Source organism: Procambarus clarkii, chromosome 24 (assembly GCF_040958095.1).
Source record: "Procambarus clarkii isolate CNS0578487 chromosome 24, FALCON_Pclarkii_2.0, whole genome shotgun sequence".
NCBI classification, from domain to species: Eukaryota; Metazoa; Arthropoda; class Malacostraca; order Decapoda; family Cambaridae; genus Procambarus; species Procambarus clarkii.
Genome location: NC_091173.1, coordinates 44,641,483 through 44,660,835, shown reverse-complemented (window position 1 = coordinate 44,660,835; position 19,353 = coordinate 44,641,483). Strand labels below are relative to the sequence as shown.

Below are 19,353 nucleotides of genomic sequence, written 5' to 3'. Positions count from 1 at the left end.
GACTCCTCGTCTGCATATAGTTACAGTTGAATAAACAAAAAACTCTAATAGAGTGTAATATTTGTGTAATTTACGTACAGATTTGAACTGCATCAAGTCCTTTGCACTCTCCTAAGTGTATTATCCAGGTCTGCCAATAGGGTTAGGACCAGATGTAAATCTCGTCCTCTCTGTATTCTCAGACCTGGATAATGCACGCAGGAGATTGCGAAACACCAAGTGTTGTTCAAATATTTACATAAAAACGCAAAAACTAAAGTGGAGCTTTTGTTATCCTGTGTTATTATGTTTGTCATTAAACAGCACCATTACTTAAATTATTGCAGTGATAGGGGGAGTATGGGGAGGGTTTGTGTAAGTGATGATGGTATGGTGTAAAGATGTTCACGGTACTGAAGACAGTGGGTTGAGAAAATGGCTGAAGTGATGTGGTGAAATAGAGAAAGTGTGTTTCGGGGGTTTACTTGGTGGGAGGAAACTAGGTGAGTGTAAATGGGTGTAGGATGGGAGGGTGTTTGTTGACAGATAAGGGGAGGTTGCGTGTGGGGGTAGATGGGAAGGTTATTCAAAGGGAGATGTGGATGATGTGCTTATAGAAGATAGGTAGTGTGTGTAGCGATACACGTGCGAAGGGTATGTGTTGTAGGACACAGTAAACGTGTTTGGTGGGGAGACACACTATGGGAGAAGATGGAGAGATGCAAAAGTTGTATGTCGTGGGAGACCTGCAAGAGTGAGCGACCCGGGCACCGCTGGACAACCCATCAAGTTAATTCTATAATAATATGATAATCCTGTATAAAGACTGCATAAGCCTAATTATTAACATGCGCTGGGAGAAGAAAAAGAGAGAGAAGTACGAAATCAATTCACATTGACTGTCCACAACAGCCCGAGATCTGGGATGTTGAAGGTGAGAATGATCTGTCTCCACCTCTGTATGTTCCTCTCCGTTCGGCAACTCTCAGGAGACAGCGGGAAATGACTTCTCCCGCACTAAAGCGAAAGAGAATCAGACAAGAGGAGACATTCCGGAAATTGTCGAGGAATTTATGGCTGCTATAGCTCCTTAATAATACATTTCTCCGAATTTGACGCCAGTTGTTTGTTTCACTTAATCACGATGTTAAAGGAGAACGTCGCTTATTCTCAGTGGCCACCATATAGTACGATAATTCTACGTTCAGACAACGTTAATCTTAGATATTATAACAACTGGAACAACTCTGGTGCTCAGGGTAGTTAAAAGACTTCATTCAGATACAATTAATAAGACATGTTTATCGCTTCTATACTTTATAATTAATGAAGACTAATAATGTTTTGAAATTTAATACTGCGATATCTAACACTGGAGTTGCATTAAGTATATACCAAGATAATATTAAGGATATACCATGATAATATTAAGGATATACCATGATAATATTAAGGATATACCATGATAATATTAAGGATATACCAAGATAATATTAAGGATACCAATATATTATTTATGATATACCAAGATAATATTAAGGATATACCAAGATAATATTAAGGATATACCAAGATAATATTAAGGATATTCCAAGATAATATTAAGGATATATCAATATAATATTTAGGATATACCAAAATAATATTAAGGATATACTAAGATAATATTTAGGATACACCAAGATAAAATTAAAGATATACCAAGATAATATTTAGGATATACCAAGATAATATTAAGGATACAGGCATAATTTCATGCTACAAAACCTTTGGTCCCATCACCAGGACAAAGAGACGACCTTCCTCGAAGGATCGTGTCCGAAAGAGAACGTGTCTGTTCATCTGCCACACCGTTCTAAATATAAGGTTCTAACCTAACCTAACCTAAGATGACCCAGGATAGGTTAGGTTAGCCTAACCTAACCTAACCTAACTTGACTTAACCTAACCTAACCTGACCTAACCTAACCTGAACCGAATAAACCCATGCAATTCACCTCACCTAACCTGCCGATGCATAAATAACGTGGATATTTGAGTCGATACTTTTCACAGTTCATTTTAATTTGTAGGGTGGGGATTATAACGTACAAAATAAGATGTATTAGTTGAGAGGATTTTTTGTGTGAAAGAGGTCTCCTCATTGTCCTCTGCTGGTCATATATAACTGAACTCAACTAACATAACTTACTCGCCCATTGACTGCCAGAAAAGTATATCTCTCAATCCCCAATTACTTCTACCTTACCCATTACTTCCACCATGCCTATTACTTCCACCTTAACCATTACTTCTACCTTACCCATTACTTCCACCTTACCCATTACTTCCACCTTACCCATTACTTTTTCTTTTCACATTACTTGTTCCTGACAAATTTCTTTTTCCTTACCCATTACTTCTTCCTTACTCATTACTTCTACCTTACCCATTACTTTTAGCTTATCCATTTCTTCTTCCTTACCCATTACTTCTTCCTTATCCATTACTTCTTCTTTACCCATTACTTCTTCCTGACAAATTACTTCTTCCTTACCCATTACTTCTATCTTACCCATTACTTCTTCCTTACCCATTACTTCTTCCTTACAAATTACTTCTTCTTTACCCATTACTTCTACCTTACCCATTACTTCTTCCTTACAAATGACTTCTTCCTTACCCATTACTTCTTCTCTACCCATTACTTCTTCCTTACCCATTACTTCTTCCTTACCCATTACTTCTTCCTTACCCATTACTTCTTCCTTACCCATTACTTCTTCCTTACCCATTACTTCTTCCTTACCCATTGCTTTTTCCTTACCCATTACTTCTTCCTTACCCATTACTTCTTCCTAACCCATTACTTCTTCCTTACCCATTACTTCTTCCTTACCCATTACTTCTTCCTAACCCATTACTTCTTCCTTACCCATTACATCTTCCTTACCCATTACTTCTTCCTTACCCATTACCTCTAAACAACAGAGATGAAGAGTAAACATCGCATCTTCTCAAGCACCAAGCTAAACAAGGCCAATCTCTCTAAGCAAACCCAAGCTCTCTAAGCATAACCTGGTATAGACCGAGCCAAGGACATAACAATATTAAGCAATTAATAAACAAGTTATGTGGGATATACCTGTGAACAATTTTACCGTGTCTCTGAGCGCGAATATACGATGGTGATTAAGCAAACTTAGTGGAATTGTAAACAATTCCTATCAGTAAGAGGAAATCAGATTCATATTCATAAAGAACATACAGTGGACCCTGATTACTCAACCTCCATCAGACCTTCATGCGTAAGAATCTCTGAACCCACCAGTTCAAATATTCGTGGCAAAAAATTTGAACGATGGAAAATACCCATCAATTGAGGGTGAAAGTAAGTAATTTCCTGCCGGTAATTGAGGAACTGCCCCTCGCCGACTGAGGACAACGGGCGTGGCTCTATTTTACCATATAAAATGGAGACGGGAAAGTAAAAGGGGATGAATGAAAATAAGAAAAGGTAAATAAATGACGGGGTAGGAAGGGAAAGGGTAAAGTCTGTGGAATTGCTTAAAATTAACAATTATATATTAACACTGCCACATATAGCACTATCACATAAAACACTTTCATATATAACTCTGTCACACATAAAATTGTTACATATAATACTGCCACACAAACATAGCATTACTACATGTGACAGTGCTATTGTTACACAAGGAACATTATATATATATATATATATATATATATATATATATATATATATATATATATATATATATATATATATACATATATATTCCTGACTATTTTACAGGAACTTCTTTTCCACTGCTCATAAAACGGAGGAAAGGGTCCTGAAAGATATTGTTAATAGAAACGTTATCCCTACAGACAAAAATCAGAGGATACAACTGACGATTTACTATAAAATCAGAAAAACGGCCAGCCTACTCATGAGAGACTCTCCAGACACAAAACAGAACGCTTTAAAAGAGACTAACGTCGTCTATGCCTTCAAGTGCCCTCTTGGTGACTGTAAGCTCCAAAAAACCCAGTATATAGGCAAGACAACAACATCTCTTTCTAGGCGTTTAACGATGCATAAGCAACAGGGCTCCATTAAGGAACATATAATCTCTTCCCACAACCAAACCATTGCCAGAGAAATCCTAGTAAACAACACCGAAATCATCGATAGATACAGCGATAGCAGGCGGCTTAACGTTTGCGAGGCACTACACATCAAGAAGTCAACACCAGCAATCAACAGCCAATTATTGCACAACTGTATTCTACCCACCTCAAGACTCCGCTCCAATACAGAAGCATCAAGAAATATGGACCAATAGGCTTTCTACAAACACTTCTATTCAATATCCATTGTTTCGTGTTTTGTCTTGTGTTGATGAAATTAATACCCTATTAATACCACCTCTTGTTCTGTCTTGTGTTGATGAAATTAATACCCTATTAATACCACTTCTTGTTCTGTCTTGTGTTAATGCCACATCACCCCTTCCACCTCACTCAAATGTAGATATAAAATCGGAGATGCGTAAGTTCTATTCAGTTGTGTATTTGTGAACTAAAGTCTTTGAAAATGTAATAAGTTTTACGAAACGCGCTCGTGTCGCGTCAGACTAGAAATAAAAATGAATTTTGGAGAATTGATTTTTGATTTACCTCCAACAGTGAAAAGAAATGTACGAAAGATTGCGAAAATTCATGTTAGAATTATTAATCTTACTTTTTCGGTCATATTTAATAATATATGTCTACAGGAAAGACTGCTACCAAAATATACTAATATATATATATATATATATATATATATATATATATATATATATATATATATATATATATATATATATATATATATATATATATATATATATATATATATATATATACACCTTACATATATATATGTAAGGTGTACTAAGCTTGTTAGGTGTCTTTGGTGGTGACCTTCTTTTGTGTCTCGAGGTCGAATATGTCGTGGAGTTGGAGATCCTGTTGGACGACATATTCGACCTCGAGACACAAAAGAAGGTCACCACCAAAGACACCTTACAAGCAGAACTTATTGCGGAAGGAGGAAAGAATCGAGGCAATTACAGAAGCACCATACTGTTTCCCGAGCTCAAAGCGGCAGCTAAGAGCCTTCGTGAGAACAAGGAGATAGTCGTCAAGAGAGGTGACAAGTCGCCAATATACGTCATTCTTAAAAAAGACGAATATCTGGCGAAAATGAACCTCATTCTCTGTGACCAAACTAAATTCCAAAGGGTAACGAAAGAAATACAGCCGAATTGAAAGCAAAGGTCAACAAATTGATTGAAACTGTGAAAGCCAAGAAATCCGGACTCCACCTGCCAAAGATTATTGGGGAATATAAGCCTGGATACGCGTATGGAAATGTCAAGACACATAAGCCTGGTAACCCACTTCGGCCAATCATCAGCCAGTTATCCACACCCACGTATACACTGGTGAAGCGACTCAACGGCTTGCCGACTCCTCATGTCCCTTGCACCTTCAGCCTGAAGCCTCCAAAGGAATTTGTTGACTTACTGCGGGGAACACAGGCCACAGGGACAAGAGCCTCGTTGGACGTAGAATCACTGTTTACCAACGTACCTGTGGATGAAACAATCGGGATGATAGCAGACAGAGTGTATCGTGATCCGGCCTGTACTCCTCTTGACATACCAGAAAACATTCTAAGGAAACTACTCCAAGCTTGTACTAAAGAGGCACCCTTCTTGAGCCCGGATGGGCACATGTATAAGCAAGTAGATGGGGTCGCCATGGGTTGTCCCCTAGGTGTCCTGTTTCCGAACTTCTACATGGGTACTATCAAACAAAGGTCTTAGTCGACATGAACTTGAAACCGGCCATATACTGCAGGTATGTTGACGACATTTTTACACAGGTACCTGATGGCAGACATCTGCAGGAGCTGAAGGAGGCATTTTAGCGGAATTCTGAGTTGCGTTCACTCACGAGATGGAGAAGGATGGGAAGCTGCCCTTTCTAGATGTAACAGTCATGGAAAGGAGCAGAGGTTTCCACACTGCAGTCTACACTAAGGAAACAAACATAGGAATGTGCTTCAATGCCAACAGTGACTGCCCAGACAGGTACAAGAGGAGTGTCGTTAACGCTTATGTCGACCGTGCTCTCAGCCACAGCTCAGGATGGAAGCAAGTCGATGAAGAACTCTGTAGGGTAAAGCAGGTCCTAGTCAACAACGGCTTCTCCAATGGTTTCGTTGAAGACTTCATAAGAAGGAAGGTGAAACGCCATGCAACCTCTGAAGAGACAACTAAAACAACACCTGTACCCCCTATTAGACTATTTTACAGGAACTTCTTTTCCACAGCTCATAAAACGGAGGAAAGGGTCCTGAAAGATATTGTTAATAGAAACGTTTTCCCTACAGACAAAAATCAGAAGATACAATTGGCGATCTACTATAAAACCAAGAAAACAGCCAACCTACTCATGAGAAACTCTCCAGACACAAAGCAGAACGCTTTAAAAGAGACCAATGTCATCTATGCCTTCAAATGCCACTTGGGGACTGTAAGCCTCAAAGAATTCCGTATATAGGAAAGACAACAACATCTCTTTCCAGGCGATTAACGATGCATAAGCAACAGGGCTACATTAAGGAACATATAATCTATTCCCACATCCATACCATCACAAGAGAAGTCTTAACAAAAAACATGGAAATCATCGATAGATACAACGATAACAGGCGGCTTGATATCTGTGAGGCACTACACATTAAGAAGTCGACACCAGTCGGAGGTCGAGTCGAGGTCGAGGGAGGGGGTAGACGTACCGTGCGCGCTCCGTTAAAATCGTGACATTAACAGGGATTCGTAGGACTACTGCCGTGGATTACTGATTACAGACATAACAAAGTGCATAGTGACCGCTGGAAAATTGAAAATAGTCATTAACAATAGAACTTTGTGTTAAATAGAGAATAAACGGGAGACCACGTGTGAGCCAGTGAACGAGGCTTTGTGTACATGCGTGTATTAGGATAAAAAAAAACGAAACAAAAAAAATAGTGAACGGTGATTCGTGGAACAGTGATGTGGAACGGGTATCACAACAACATATAAGTTGGAAGTGAATATTATAAATATAGAACACTAGAAATATAAAATAGTGGCAAGAGGCGGCATCAGTGGTTATAAATCGGGTAACTGGAAACTGGTGACATCAACCTGGGCCACAAGAGGTCACCTGTACTGACCGGGGGACCAGCCTCGCTACCTACGCTAAGTACCTGCCATAAAGTTTGAACAAAATAACACACATAATATTACAAATATACGATATACATTTATAATATTATAATATTAAACATATAAATATATATACATATATATTGTTACAAATATACAATATACATATAATATTATAAATATATAGATATATACAACAAAACAAGGCAATATGGGAGGAAATAAACAAATTTGTGGCCACTGTAACAACTTCTTAAAGACGAAGGTAACGGGAATTGAATGTTATATCTGTAAGACTAGATTCCATTCGGCTTGTACAGGAGTGAGTAACACTACGGCACTGAGAGCTGGCCACTTGCTCTGGGTGTGTAAAAATGACCTGCCAGCTTGGAATATCCTAAAAAACCTTCTAGATAACATGACGCATGATCGGAAAACATCATTCATTGGAAGCCTACCAGCCATCCAGAAGGAGTGGGAAAGGAACAACAATTCTAATATACAAGGGGCGGAGGCTATAGTCAGGGATGAAACCGAGGCTGAAACTCAGGAAGTTGCAAACTCTGACTCAGTAGGCCAGGATGTAGATGACAGTAAACTAGAAAGTGTACCAGACAGCACTGACAGCTCGATAGGTACAGACACCACGACGGTTCTCGATGGAGCAATTCAGAACAGAAGGACAGACTTATGCAAATTTTATGCAAAGGGCATATGCAGACATAGCTATGCTGGTAATAAGAAAGGATTAGAATGCAGTTACCAACATCCCAAAAAATGTTTAAATATGCTTAGGAAAGGTGAGTGTCGATTTGGATCAATATGTAGGTTTTTTCATCCTGACATGTGCCAAACCTCACTGGAGGACAGAAAATGCTATGACCTTAGCTGCCCACACTTTCACGTGAAAGGCACGGAACGCTACATAAAGAGTGGCAAGCAGGATAATGAATTTGGAGGAAACTCTATAAATTTTTTATACCAGACCGGCAGAGAATTCAAAAGGAGCAGCATGGAGAGTGTATGGAACTGGATGCCAGATCCACTGGCATTCCAGAATTACAGATACAATTACCCACCGAAAGGGAACTACAACTACGACAGAAAACTGCCCTACAACAATCAGTACTGGTCAGAACAAACTCATTATGTCCACGATTAATGGACGTGCCGAAAAAGTCTCCCATTCAAACTATCACTAATAGAGTAACCTCATTCATCTTTGCCAACATACAAGGACTGAAAACAAGAACAAACAACAAAGTACAGTTCATAAATGGCCTCCTCACGGAGTCAAATGCAGTATTTGGAGCTTTCACAGAAACCCATGCAGGGGAATTGTTGGACAGTGAGATCTGGGTTCCAGGATATAACCTATACAGGTGTGATAGGAAAATTAGGTCACATGGAGGAGTGGGTCTGTATATTAGGGAAGACCTTGTATGCTCGGAGCTCCTAAACGTTACAAATGAGGTGGTAGAGGTACTGGGATTAAAAATAGAGAAAATAAATTTAGTGATTATACTAATATACAAACCGCCAGATGCAACGGCTGAGGAATTCACAGAACAGATAAGCAAAATAGAGAATAGCCTTGATAATTTGGAGAACCCGATACCTGATATTATTTTCCTAGGTGACTTCAACTTGCCTAGTCTCAGGTGGAAAATAGCAAACAATAATATTATACCAGGAAATCTATCAGGACCTAACCAACCACAGATTAGAGAACTACTTAGATTCTGTGACAAATTTTCACTCAATCAGCAGATATCGGAGCCAACGAGAAATGAAAATATTCTAGATCTGGTCTTTACGAACAATGAAGACATTATCAGAGACATTACGATATCAGATACCACATACTCAGATCACAAACTCATTGAAGTGCAAACGACCATCAATACTCAGAATAGACCTAAAACGTTGATAAAGCGAGAGGGGCTATTCAGTAAATTCAATTATAATAATAAAAGGATAGACTGGGATATAATAAACAGGGAACTTACAAACATTCCATGGGGAACTGTTCTAAATAATACAAGTCCTACAGAAGGAATAGAAAAACTTACTTCAGAAGCGTATCAAGTCTGTCTGAAACATGTTCCTTTGAGGAAAGCCAGAAAGAGATCTAACGTAGAAAGAGAACGCAGACGACACTATAAACGCAGGAAAAAAATAACGGAACTGCTTATGCAGACACGAATTTCCCGTCAAAGAAGGAATAATTTAAATAGGGAGATTGAAGAAATCGAGCGGAAATTGAAACACTCATATGAAACTGAAGAAAGGCAGTTAGAACAGAAAGCAATTCAGGAAATAAAGAAAAATCCAAAATATTTCTTCTCATATGCGAAATCAAAAGCAAAAACCACTGCCAGTATTGGACCTATTCGTACAAGTGAAGGTTCATACACGGAGGATGACAAAGAAATTAGTGAAATCCTAAAAAAGCAGTATGAGGACATGTTTAGCACTCCAATAAACAACATGAAGGTGGAAGATCCAGACAATTTCTTTATGCGGGATATTCAAACCCCTGTAAATATAACTGATATAAACACGAGCGCACTAAATTTTGAAAAAGAAATTGAAAACATGCCCATGCACTCGGCCCCAGGTCCAGACTCATGGAATTCAATATTTATAAAGAAATGCAAAGTGCCGGTAGCACAGGCACTCAGTATAGTGTGGAGGAAGAGCTTGGACACGGGGGAGATACCTGATGCGCTTAAAGTAGCAGACATAGCCCCTCAACACAAGGGAGGGAGCAAAGCATTGGCAAAAAATTATAGACCAGTTGCACTAACATCGCACATCATAAAAGTATTTGAGAGAGTGATTAGGAGTCAGGTCACCAATTTCATGGAGACCAATGACCTTCATAACCCAGGCCAACATGGATTTCTAGCGGGAAGATCGTGCCTCTCACAGCTACTTGAGCACTACGACAAAGTCACTGAGGCATTAGAAGAGAAACAGAATGCTGATGTGATATACACGGACTTCGCAAAGGCCTTCGATAAATGTGACCATGGCGTGATAGCACACAAAATGAAGTCAATGGGAATAACCGGTAAAGTAGGACGCTGGATACTCAGTTTTCTGTCAAACAGGACTCAGCGAGTAACTGTCAACCATATAAAATCTAGTCCAAGTGCAGTGAAAAGCTCTGTACCTCAGGGTACAGTCCTTGCACCACTGCTTTTCCTTATTCTCATATCAGATATAGACAAAAATACAAGTCACAGCTTCGTATCATCCTTTGCAGATGACACAAAAATCAGTATGAAAATTACCTCGGCTGAGGACATTGAAAAACTTCAAGCTGATATTAATAAAGTTTTCGACTGGGCATCAGAAAATAACATGATGTTTAACAGTGATAAATTCCAGGTACTCAGGTACGGTAAAAATGAGGACCTTAAACATAATACAGAGTACAAAACACAATCAAATGTACCCATAGTAGGAAAACAGCATGTAAAGGATTTGGGAATAATAATGTCTGACGACCTAACGTTTAAGGAGCATAACCAAGCAAATATTGCGACAGCCAGAAAAATGATAGGATGGATTACGAGAACTTTCAAATCCAGGGATCCCATCACAATGGTTGTACTCTTCAAGGCACTTGTGTTGTCCCGTCTTGAGTACTGCTCAGTACTCACTTCCCCCTTCAAAGCAGGAGAGATTGCTGAAATAGAGGGAATACAGAGAACATATACGGCACGCATAGACGCAATAAAGCACCTAAATTATTGGGATCGTCTCAAAGCCCTCCAAATGTACTCACTAGAAAGAAGACGAGAGAGATATCAAATAATATACACCTGGAAGATACTGGAGGGCCAAGTACCAAATCTACACAGTAAAATAACAACGTACTGGAGTGAACGACATGGAAGAAAATGTAGAATAGAACCAATGAAGAGCAGAGGTGCCATAGGCACAATCAGAGAACACTGTATAAACATCAGAGGTCCGCGGTTGTTCAACGTCCTCCCAGCAAGCATAAGAAATATTGCCGGAACAACCGTGGACATTTTCAAGAGGAAACTAGATTTATTCCTCCAAGGAGTGCCGGACCAACCGGGCTGTGGTGGGTATGTGGGCCTGCGGGCCGCTCCAAGCAACAGCCTGGTGGACCAAACTCTCACAAGTCGAGCCTGGCCTCGGGCCGGGCTTGGGGAGTAGAACAACTCCCAGAACCCCATCAACCAGGTATCAACCAGGTATCAACCAGCAATCAACAGCCAATTAATGCACAACTTTATTCTACCCACTTAAAGACTCCGCACCAATATAGAAGCATCTAGAAATATGGGCCAATAGGCCCTTTGCAGTTACTTCCATTCTTCCCCTTAACTTACAAAATATTATACCCATTATTTCGTGTTCAGTCTTGTGTTGAAAGTTTGTTTTCACCTCATCCAAAACTGTTGTAACATATCACCTCACCCAAATGCAAGTATAAAATCGAAGCTGTTTAAACTCTATTTAGTTATAGTTGTGTGTGTGTAAACAAAAGTCTTTGCAAATGTAATAAGTTATTACGAAACGCGTTCAAGTTTCGCGTCAGACTCAAAATAAAAATGAATTTTAGAGAATTGATTTTTCAGTTACCATCAACAGTGAAAAGAAATAAAAGAAATATTGAGAAAATTCGTGTTAGAATTATTATTCTTACTTTTACGGTCGTATTTAATAATATATGTCTACAGGAAAGACTGCTACCAAAATATATTAATTATATTACATTAAATTATATTATTAAATATATATATATATATATATATATATATATATATATATATATATATATATATATATATATATATATATATATATATATATATATATATATATTAATATATTTTGGTAGCAGTCTTTCCTGTAGACATATATTATTAAATACGACCGTAAAAGTAAGATTAATAATTCTAACACGAATTTTCTCAATATTTCTTGTATTTCTATATATATATATATATATATATATATATATATATATATATATATATATATATATATATATATATATATATATATATATATATTTCTGTATATATATATATATATATATATATATGTATATATATATACATATATATATATATATATATATATATATATATATATATATATATATATATATATATATATATATATATATATATAATATTAAATATGACCGAAAAAGTAAGATTAATAATTCTAACACGAATTTTCTCAATCTTTCGTACATTTCTTTTCACTGTTGGAGGTAATTCAAAAATCAATTCTCCAAAATTCATTTTTATTTCTAGTCTGACGCGACACGAGCGCGTTTCGTAAAACTTATTACATTTTTAAAGACTTTAGTTTACAAATACACAACTGAATAGAACTTTCACATCTCCTATTTTGTTTATATCTACATTTGAGTGAGGTGGATGGGGTGAGGTGGCATTAATAGGGTATTAATTTCATCAACACAAGACAGAACAAGAGGTGGCATTAATAGGGTATTAATTTCATCAACACAAGACAGAACACGAAACAATGGGTATTGAAATGGAAGTGATTGTAGAAAGCCTATTGGTCCTTATTTCTTGATGCTTCTATATTGGAGCAGAGTCTTGAGGTGGGTAGAATATAGTTGTGCATTAATTGGCTGTTGATTGCTGGTGTTGACTTCTTAATAAGTAGTGCCTCGCAAACGTCAAGCCGCCTGCTATCGCTGTATCTATCGATGATTTTTGTGTTCTTTACTAGGATTTCTCTGGCGATGGTTTGGTTGTGAGAGACTCTCTTCCCACAACCAAACCATCGCCAGAGAAATCCTAGTAAACAACACAGAAATCATCGATAGATACAGCGATAGCAGGCGGCTTGACGTTTGCGAGGCACTACACATTAAGAAGTCAACACCAGCAATCAACAGCCAATTAATGCACAACTATATTCTACCCACCTCAAGACTCCGTTCCAATATAGAAGCATCAAGAAATATGGACCAATAGGCTTTCTACAATCACTTACATTTCAATACCCATTGTTTCGTGTTCTGTCTTGTGTTGATGAAATTAATACCCTATTAATGCCACCTCTTGTTCTGTCTTATGTTGATGAAATTAATACCCTATTAATGCCACCTCACCCCATCCACCTCACTCAAATGTAGATATAAACAAAATTGGAGATGTGTAAGTTCTATTCAGTTGTGTATTTGTAAACTAAAGTCTTTGAAAATGTAATAAGTTTTACGAAACGCACTCGTGTCGCGTCAGACTAGAAATAAAAATGAATTTTGGAGAATTGATTTTTGAATTACCTCCAACAGTGAAAAGAAATGTACGAAAGATTGAGAAAATTCGTGTTAGAATTATTAATCTTACTTTTTCGGTCATATTTAATAATATATGTCTACAGGAAAGACTGCTACCAAAATATACTAATATATATATATATATATATATATATATATATATATATATATATATATATATAAATATATATATATATATATATATATATATATATATATATATATATATATATATATATATATATATATATAAATGGTACCACCACTGGTGCAATTATAGGGACCCACAGCCTCAGAGAAGGGAACACAGAGCATTCAGGGAAAAACTTGCCATTTAACTCTGAATACGAAAGAGTGTACGCTTCTCCTACCACCCCTCCCTTTTTTTATTATGGTGTACACTTTATTATGCAAGGTTATACAGTTACATATCTGATTTTATACAAAAAATGAACATTAAGAGGACACACAAAAAAGTTCGCTCCTAGAGGCTGTAGATTTCCTCGAACTCCTCCGACGCCGGGCAGGAACCGAGGATGCAGCGGGCATTCCCCCTCTGGATCGCGACACTGAATCGCTGAAAGAGAAAACTTGCTGCTCTAGGGTCTCTTGTGGTGTCAATGAGCTTGGAACCAAGATCCTTAAGAAACCTTCTTGCACTCTCACCCTATGGGCCTAGGGTCTCAGACCCTATTGGAACGAAGTTGTACTGTTGATCTAATTGCCTGTTCTTGACTGACTTTTGTTTTTCTCTGTGTGTCGTTGCGGTACCCGGTGTGCTGGCAGAGAGGGTGATGTATGTCGTTGCCAGGGTGGATACGCAAGTATAGTCCCATGCTAACTGTCTGCCACCCTTCCACGGACGTAGTGTTATTCCGTCTGTTCGGCCGGCAAAGCTAACAGAGTCACGGTTCAGTAGGTTGCAGGGCTCTCTCTTCGCTGGACACTGAGCAGAGGCAAGACTTCTTTTAATGATGTCGTTGACTTCGTCGTGTCTAGTGTGCCAACCACCCGATTTTCCACAGTGCAGGCCATGCAATCCATATTCGTCAGCATCTACCTCGCCACAAATACACCTGTGAACAGTGTGGATAGGGGCAGCAAGGCGGAGAGCGACTGCAATACAGAGCTCCTGCGGATCAAGACGTGTGCCTGTCGCAGACATGGGGACTGCCAGAAGGAAGTCCCCTGCATGGGGAGCCTGCACAGCTGTGAGGCGTGCACAATCACTGGGGGTTGTTGCTGCCTCCAGCAAAGCTGTAGCTTCTTTGTCTACAATATGGCTGTCCCAACTGGATTGTTTCTTGGCTTTCGGCATGGCTGTCCCAACTGGATTGTTTCTTGGCTTTCGGCATGGCTAGTCTGAGTGCTTTATATATATATATATATATATATATATATATATATATATATATATATATATATATATATATATATATATATATATATATACATATATATATATATATATATATATATATATATATATATATATATATATATATATATATATATATATATATATATATTAGTAGGCATCCTTCAGTCTCGGGAGACTATGGAGTTGCGCCCTAGTTGTCAATCCTGGTGCAGCGTCTGGTGTGACTGTTGAGGCCAATCCGAGAGTGGCAGTCCATCCTACACCGAGCACAAACGAAGTCCGATTCTGGTCTGTCTTCCTGGTTACCGGCTTTCCTTCTCTGTCTCTTTGCCTCCGATTCCTTGGCAAGTGACTCCTCGAACTTGGAGAGACCTCGTTGAACAGACTGCCTCCAGGCTGAACGGTCTGCAGCCAGTGATTCCCATGTAGCAAGATCGACGTCCATGGCTTTCAGGTCCCTTTTGCATACGTCTTTGTACCGTAGCTGGGGCTTGCCTGCTGGACGCTTTCCCTGCCTCAGCTCTCCGTACAGGAGATCCTTGGGGATCCTGCCGTCGCCCATTCGCACAGTGCCCGAGCCAGCGCATTCGTCTCTGTTTCAACATTGTGTTCATGCTGGTGATTCTTGCTCTCCCCAAGACGTTGTTGTTTGTCACCTTGTCCTGCCAGGTGATGTCCAAGATGTGTCTAAGGCAGCGCATGTGGTAGATATTCAGCTGTCTTTCCTGACGGGCGCGGAGTGTCCAAGACTCACTGCCATAAAGGAGAGTGCTCAGGACACAGGATCTGTAAACCTGAATCTTAGTATACTCAGTTAGCCTATTGTTGGCCCACACTCTCTTTGTCAGTTTGGACATGGTAGTAGATGCCTTACCGATGCGTTTGTTTAGCTCCGTATCAAGAGAGAGGGAGTCAGAGATTGTGGAGCCCAGGTACACGAAGTCGTGAACGACTTCCAGTTTGGAATCAGAGATGCCGATGTCAGGTGGGGAGTCCACTCCTTGTCCCATGACTTGTGTTTTCTTCAGACTGATGGTGAGTCCGAAAGCCTGACAGGCCTCGCTGAAGCGGGTTATGAGCCGTTGGAGGTCTTCAGCTGAGTGGGCAGTGACTGCTGCGTCGTCGGCAAAGAGGAAGTCGCGCAGACACCTCAGCCGAACCTTTGTCTTGGCTCTCAGCCTGGCGAGGTTAAAGAGGTTTCCATCCGACCTGGTCCAGAGGTAAATGCCTTCCGTGACAGATCCGAAGGCGTGCCGCAGCATAACTGCGAAGAAAATCCCGAATAGGGTTGGAGCCAGTACGCAGCCCTGCTTTACTCCACTTCGGATGTCAAAGGCGTCTGATGTTAGGCCATCAAAGACCACGGTGCCCCTCATGTTCTCATGGAAAGATCTGATGATGCTGAGGAGCCTGGGTGGGCATCCGATCTTGGGGAGGATCTTGAACAGGCCATCCCTGCTGACGAGGTCGAAGGCCTTCGTCAGATCTATGAAGGCTACAAAGAGTGGCTGCTTCTGTTCCCTGCATTTCTCCTGCAGTTGTCTGAGGGAAAAGACCATGTCGATGGTGGACCTGCCAGCTCTGAATCCGCATTGTGATTCTTGATAGACTCTCTCTGCAAGTACTTGGAGGCTCTTCAATGCGACTCGAGCAAACAGCTTTCCGACAATACTGAGGAGGGAGATTCCACGGTAGTTGTTGCAGTCGCCCCTGTCACCTTTATTCTTATACAGTGTGACGATGTTGGCATCCCTCATGTCCTGTGGCACCTCTCCTTCCCAGCAGAGGCAGAGAATTTCATGCCGCTCCATGAACAGGCTACCTCTGCAGCACTTCAAGGTCTCAGCAGGAATGCCATCTTTGCCAGGAGCTTTACCAGAAGCAAGGGAGTCTAGGGCATCGCTGAGTTCTTCCAGGGTCGGCTCGCTGTCGAGCTCCATTAACACAGGCAGACACTCAATGGCGCTCAGGGCATCTTCGGTGACCACATTGTCCCTGGCGTATAGCTCAGAGTAGTGCTCGACCCAGCGCTTCAGCTGCAGTGTCTGGTCCTGAATCACCTCGCCAGTGGCAGATTTCAGAGGAGCGGTCTTCCTCTGGATTGGGCCGAGGGCCTGCTTGATGCCGTCATACATTCCCCTTACATTGCCTGTATCCGCTGCAGTCTGTATCTGGGAGCAGAGCTGGAGCCAATAGTTGTTGGCATATCGCCTGGTGCTCTGCTGCACTTTGCAGCGGACGGCCCGAAGGATCTGTAAGTTGGGCTGACTTGGGCAGGCTTTGTAGGCTGCCAAGGCGTTTCTCTTCTCTTCGATTACAGGTGTCATCTCTTCCGAGTGAGCCTCGAACCAGTCTGCCGACCTGCTGGTCTTCTTGCCAAAGGTGGAACTAGCAGCGTTGAACACAGCGTCTCTGAAGTGCTCCCATCTTTTACAGGCAGTGACCCCGGCTGGGCCAGGGATAGCTTCCTCGAGCACGCGTGCAAAATCTTCCACCTTGTCCTGGTTGCGGGTCTTTATTGGTGTCGATGCGAGGTCTGCCCGCCTTTTTCGAGTGATGAATCTTCTTTGGTTGCATCTTGACCCTGTTACATACCAGGGAGTGGTCGGTGTCACAGACAGCACTCTGGTAGCTATGCGTAATCTTGACGCTGGGTAGACTTGCACGCCTGGTAAGAATCAGGTCAAGCTGGTGCCAGTGCTTGGATCTGGGGTGTCTCCAAGATACTCGGTGTTGAGGCTTTGTGCCGAAGAACGTGTTGGTGACACAAAGACCATGAAGGCAGCAGAGTTCTAGCAGACGTTGCCCGTTCTCATTCATCCTTCCTATGCCGAATTGACTCAGGCAAGTGGGCCAAATGTTGTGCTCGGCACCCACTCTGGCGTTGAAGTCGTCGAGGATGAACAGTGGCTCCTTTACAGGGATTCTCGCTATGACTCTGTTGAGGTCATCGTAGAATTTTTCCTTTGCCTCTGCTGGAGAAGTCAGGGTTGGTGCATATGCACTAATTACATTGACTGGTCCTGTTTGGGACTACAATTGTAGAGACAGAATTCGTTCGGTTTCCCCCATCGGTGGCATAATGTGTCCCAACAGTGCATTCCTGACGGCAAATCCCACACCATGTTCTCTGGTCTCATCTGGAGGTTTTCCTTGCCAGAAGAAAGAGAAGGTCCTCTCTCTCACAGATCCTGATCCTGGGAGCCTGGTCTCTTGGAGAGCAACAATATCCATCTGCAGCTTGCTCAGCTCCCTATCGATGATTGCTGTTTTTCGGGCGTCATTGATTTCTTGCAGGTCGTCAGAGAAACCTGGTGTCAGTGTCCTGACGTTCCATGTGCCCAGCTTTAGGGCAGTTGATATTTTCTTCTTTGGTTTGGTATTGCTTGGTGCAAAGTTGTCGGGCCGCTTGTCAGTTTTCACCCTAAACCCCACGCACCCAGTGAGGTTAACGGACTGTGGCGAGGCAACACCTTATTTGCGGGGGTTTGCCCAGCTTGAGGCGGGCGGTAGCTGCCCAGTGGGGCGCGATGACCCCTCCCACCGTCGGAAGCAACCCCTGGCGTCACACTCTTCGCCAATCGAGCAGAAGACTTAAAACCGGTAGACTGTCGCTTCCCGTGTTGGTTCGACGCTGTGAGGCGAAGCTGGAGTGTCCTCTCCAGGGCGCAAAGCCTGGGTAGGTAGATATGGAGGAGAAGCTGTTACCCATGCAGCAGGTCCCCCCTCTCCACGTTGCTGAAATTATCCAATAGAAAGGCAAATGCCAATACGCATGGTTCCAGCAACGTCGCAGGAGCTGCCAGATCGAGGTCGACGTCAACAACGAACTGCCTTAGGGGCTCCAACTCCGGATTTTTCCTCGAGGTTGACTCCTGAAGCCTTTCCCCCCCCCAAAAAAAAGGGTATGGCCGCAAGGCAGCAGAGGTTTAAAATCAGGGTTTTCCTTCCCCTAGATGGGCTGCCTTGCCAGGCTATCGAGTCCCATCTACCCGGAGCAGCTGGTTTTAAGGCGCCAGAGGCACGCCCTCGCCCCTTCTCCTGTCGGTAAAAGCAGTTCCGCCGGACTAAGATTAAGCCACCCGTGCAGGCCAGGAGTTGGACTTGGTTGTCAGAGGCTATTTGAGACGCATGCCGTATAGGAGCATTTTATAGGTCATGGGAGCTCGTCCCCCATTACCACCCCCTGGCTATGACAACCCCTTGGAACCAAGGGGTTGTCATATATATATATATATATATATATAATATATATATATATATATATATATATATATATAAATATATATATATATATATATATATATATATATATATATATATATATATATATATATATATATATATATATATATATATATATATATATATATATATATATTATTAAATATGACCGAAAAAGTAAGATTAATAATTCTAACACGAAT

The 19,353-nt window shown here is 40.9% G+C and overlaps 1 protein-coding gene across 1 annotated transcript; it reads right to left on the bottom strand.

Moving 5' to 3' along the window:
- Positions 1 to 2,333: 2,333 nt before the first annotated feature.
- LOC138368095 (glutamate-rich protein 6B-like) lies at positions 2,334 to 2,807 on the bottom strand. The gene has a single exon (XM_069330395.1). The coding sequence runs from the start codon at positions 2,805 to 2,807 to the stop codon at positions 2,334 to 2,336; it is 474 nt and encodes a 157-aa protein (XP_069186496.1).
- Between the last annotated feature and the right edge of the window lie 16,546 nt (positions 2,808 to 19,353).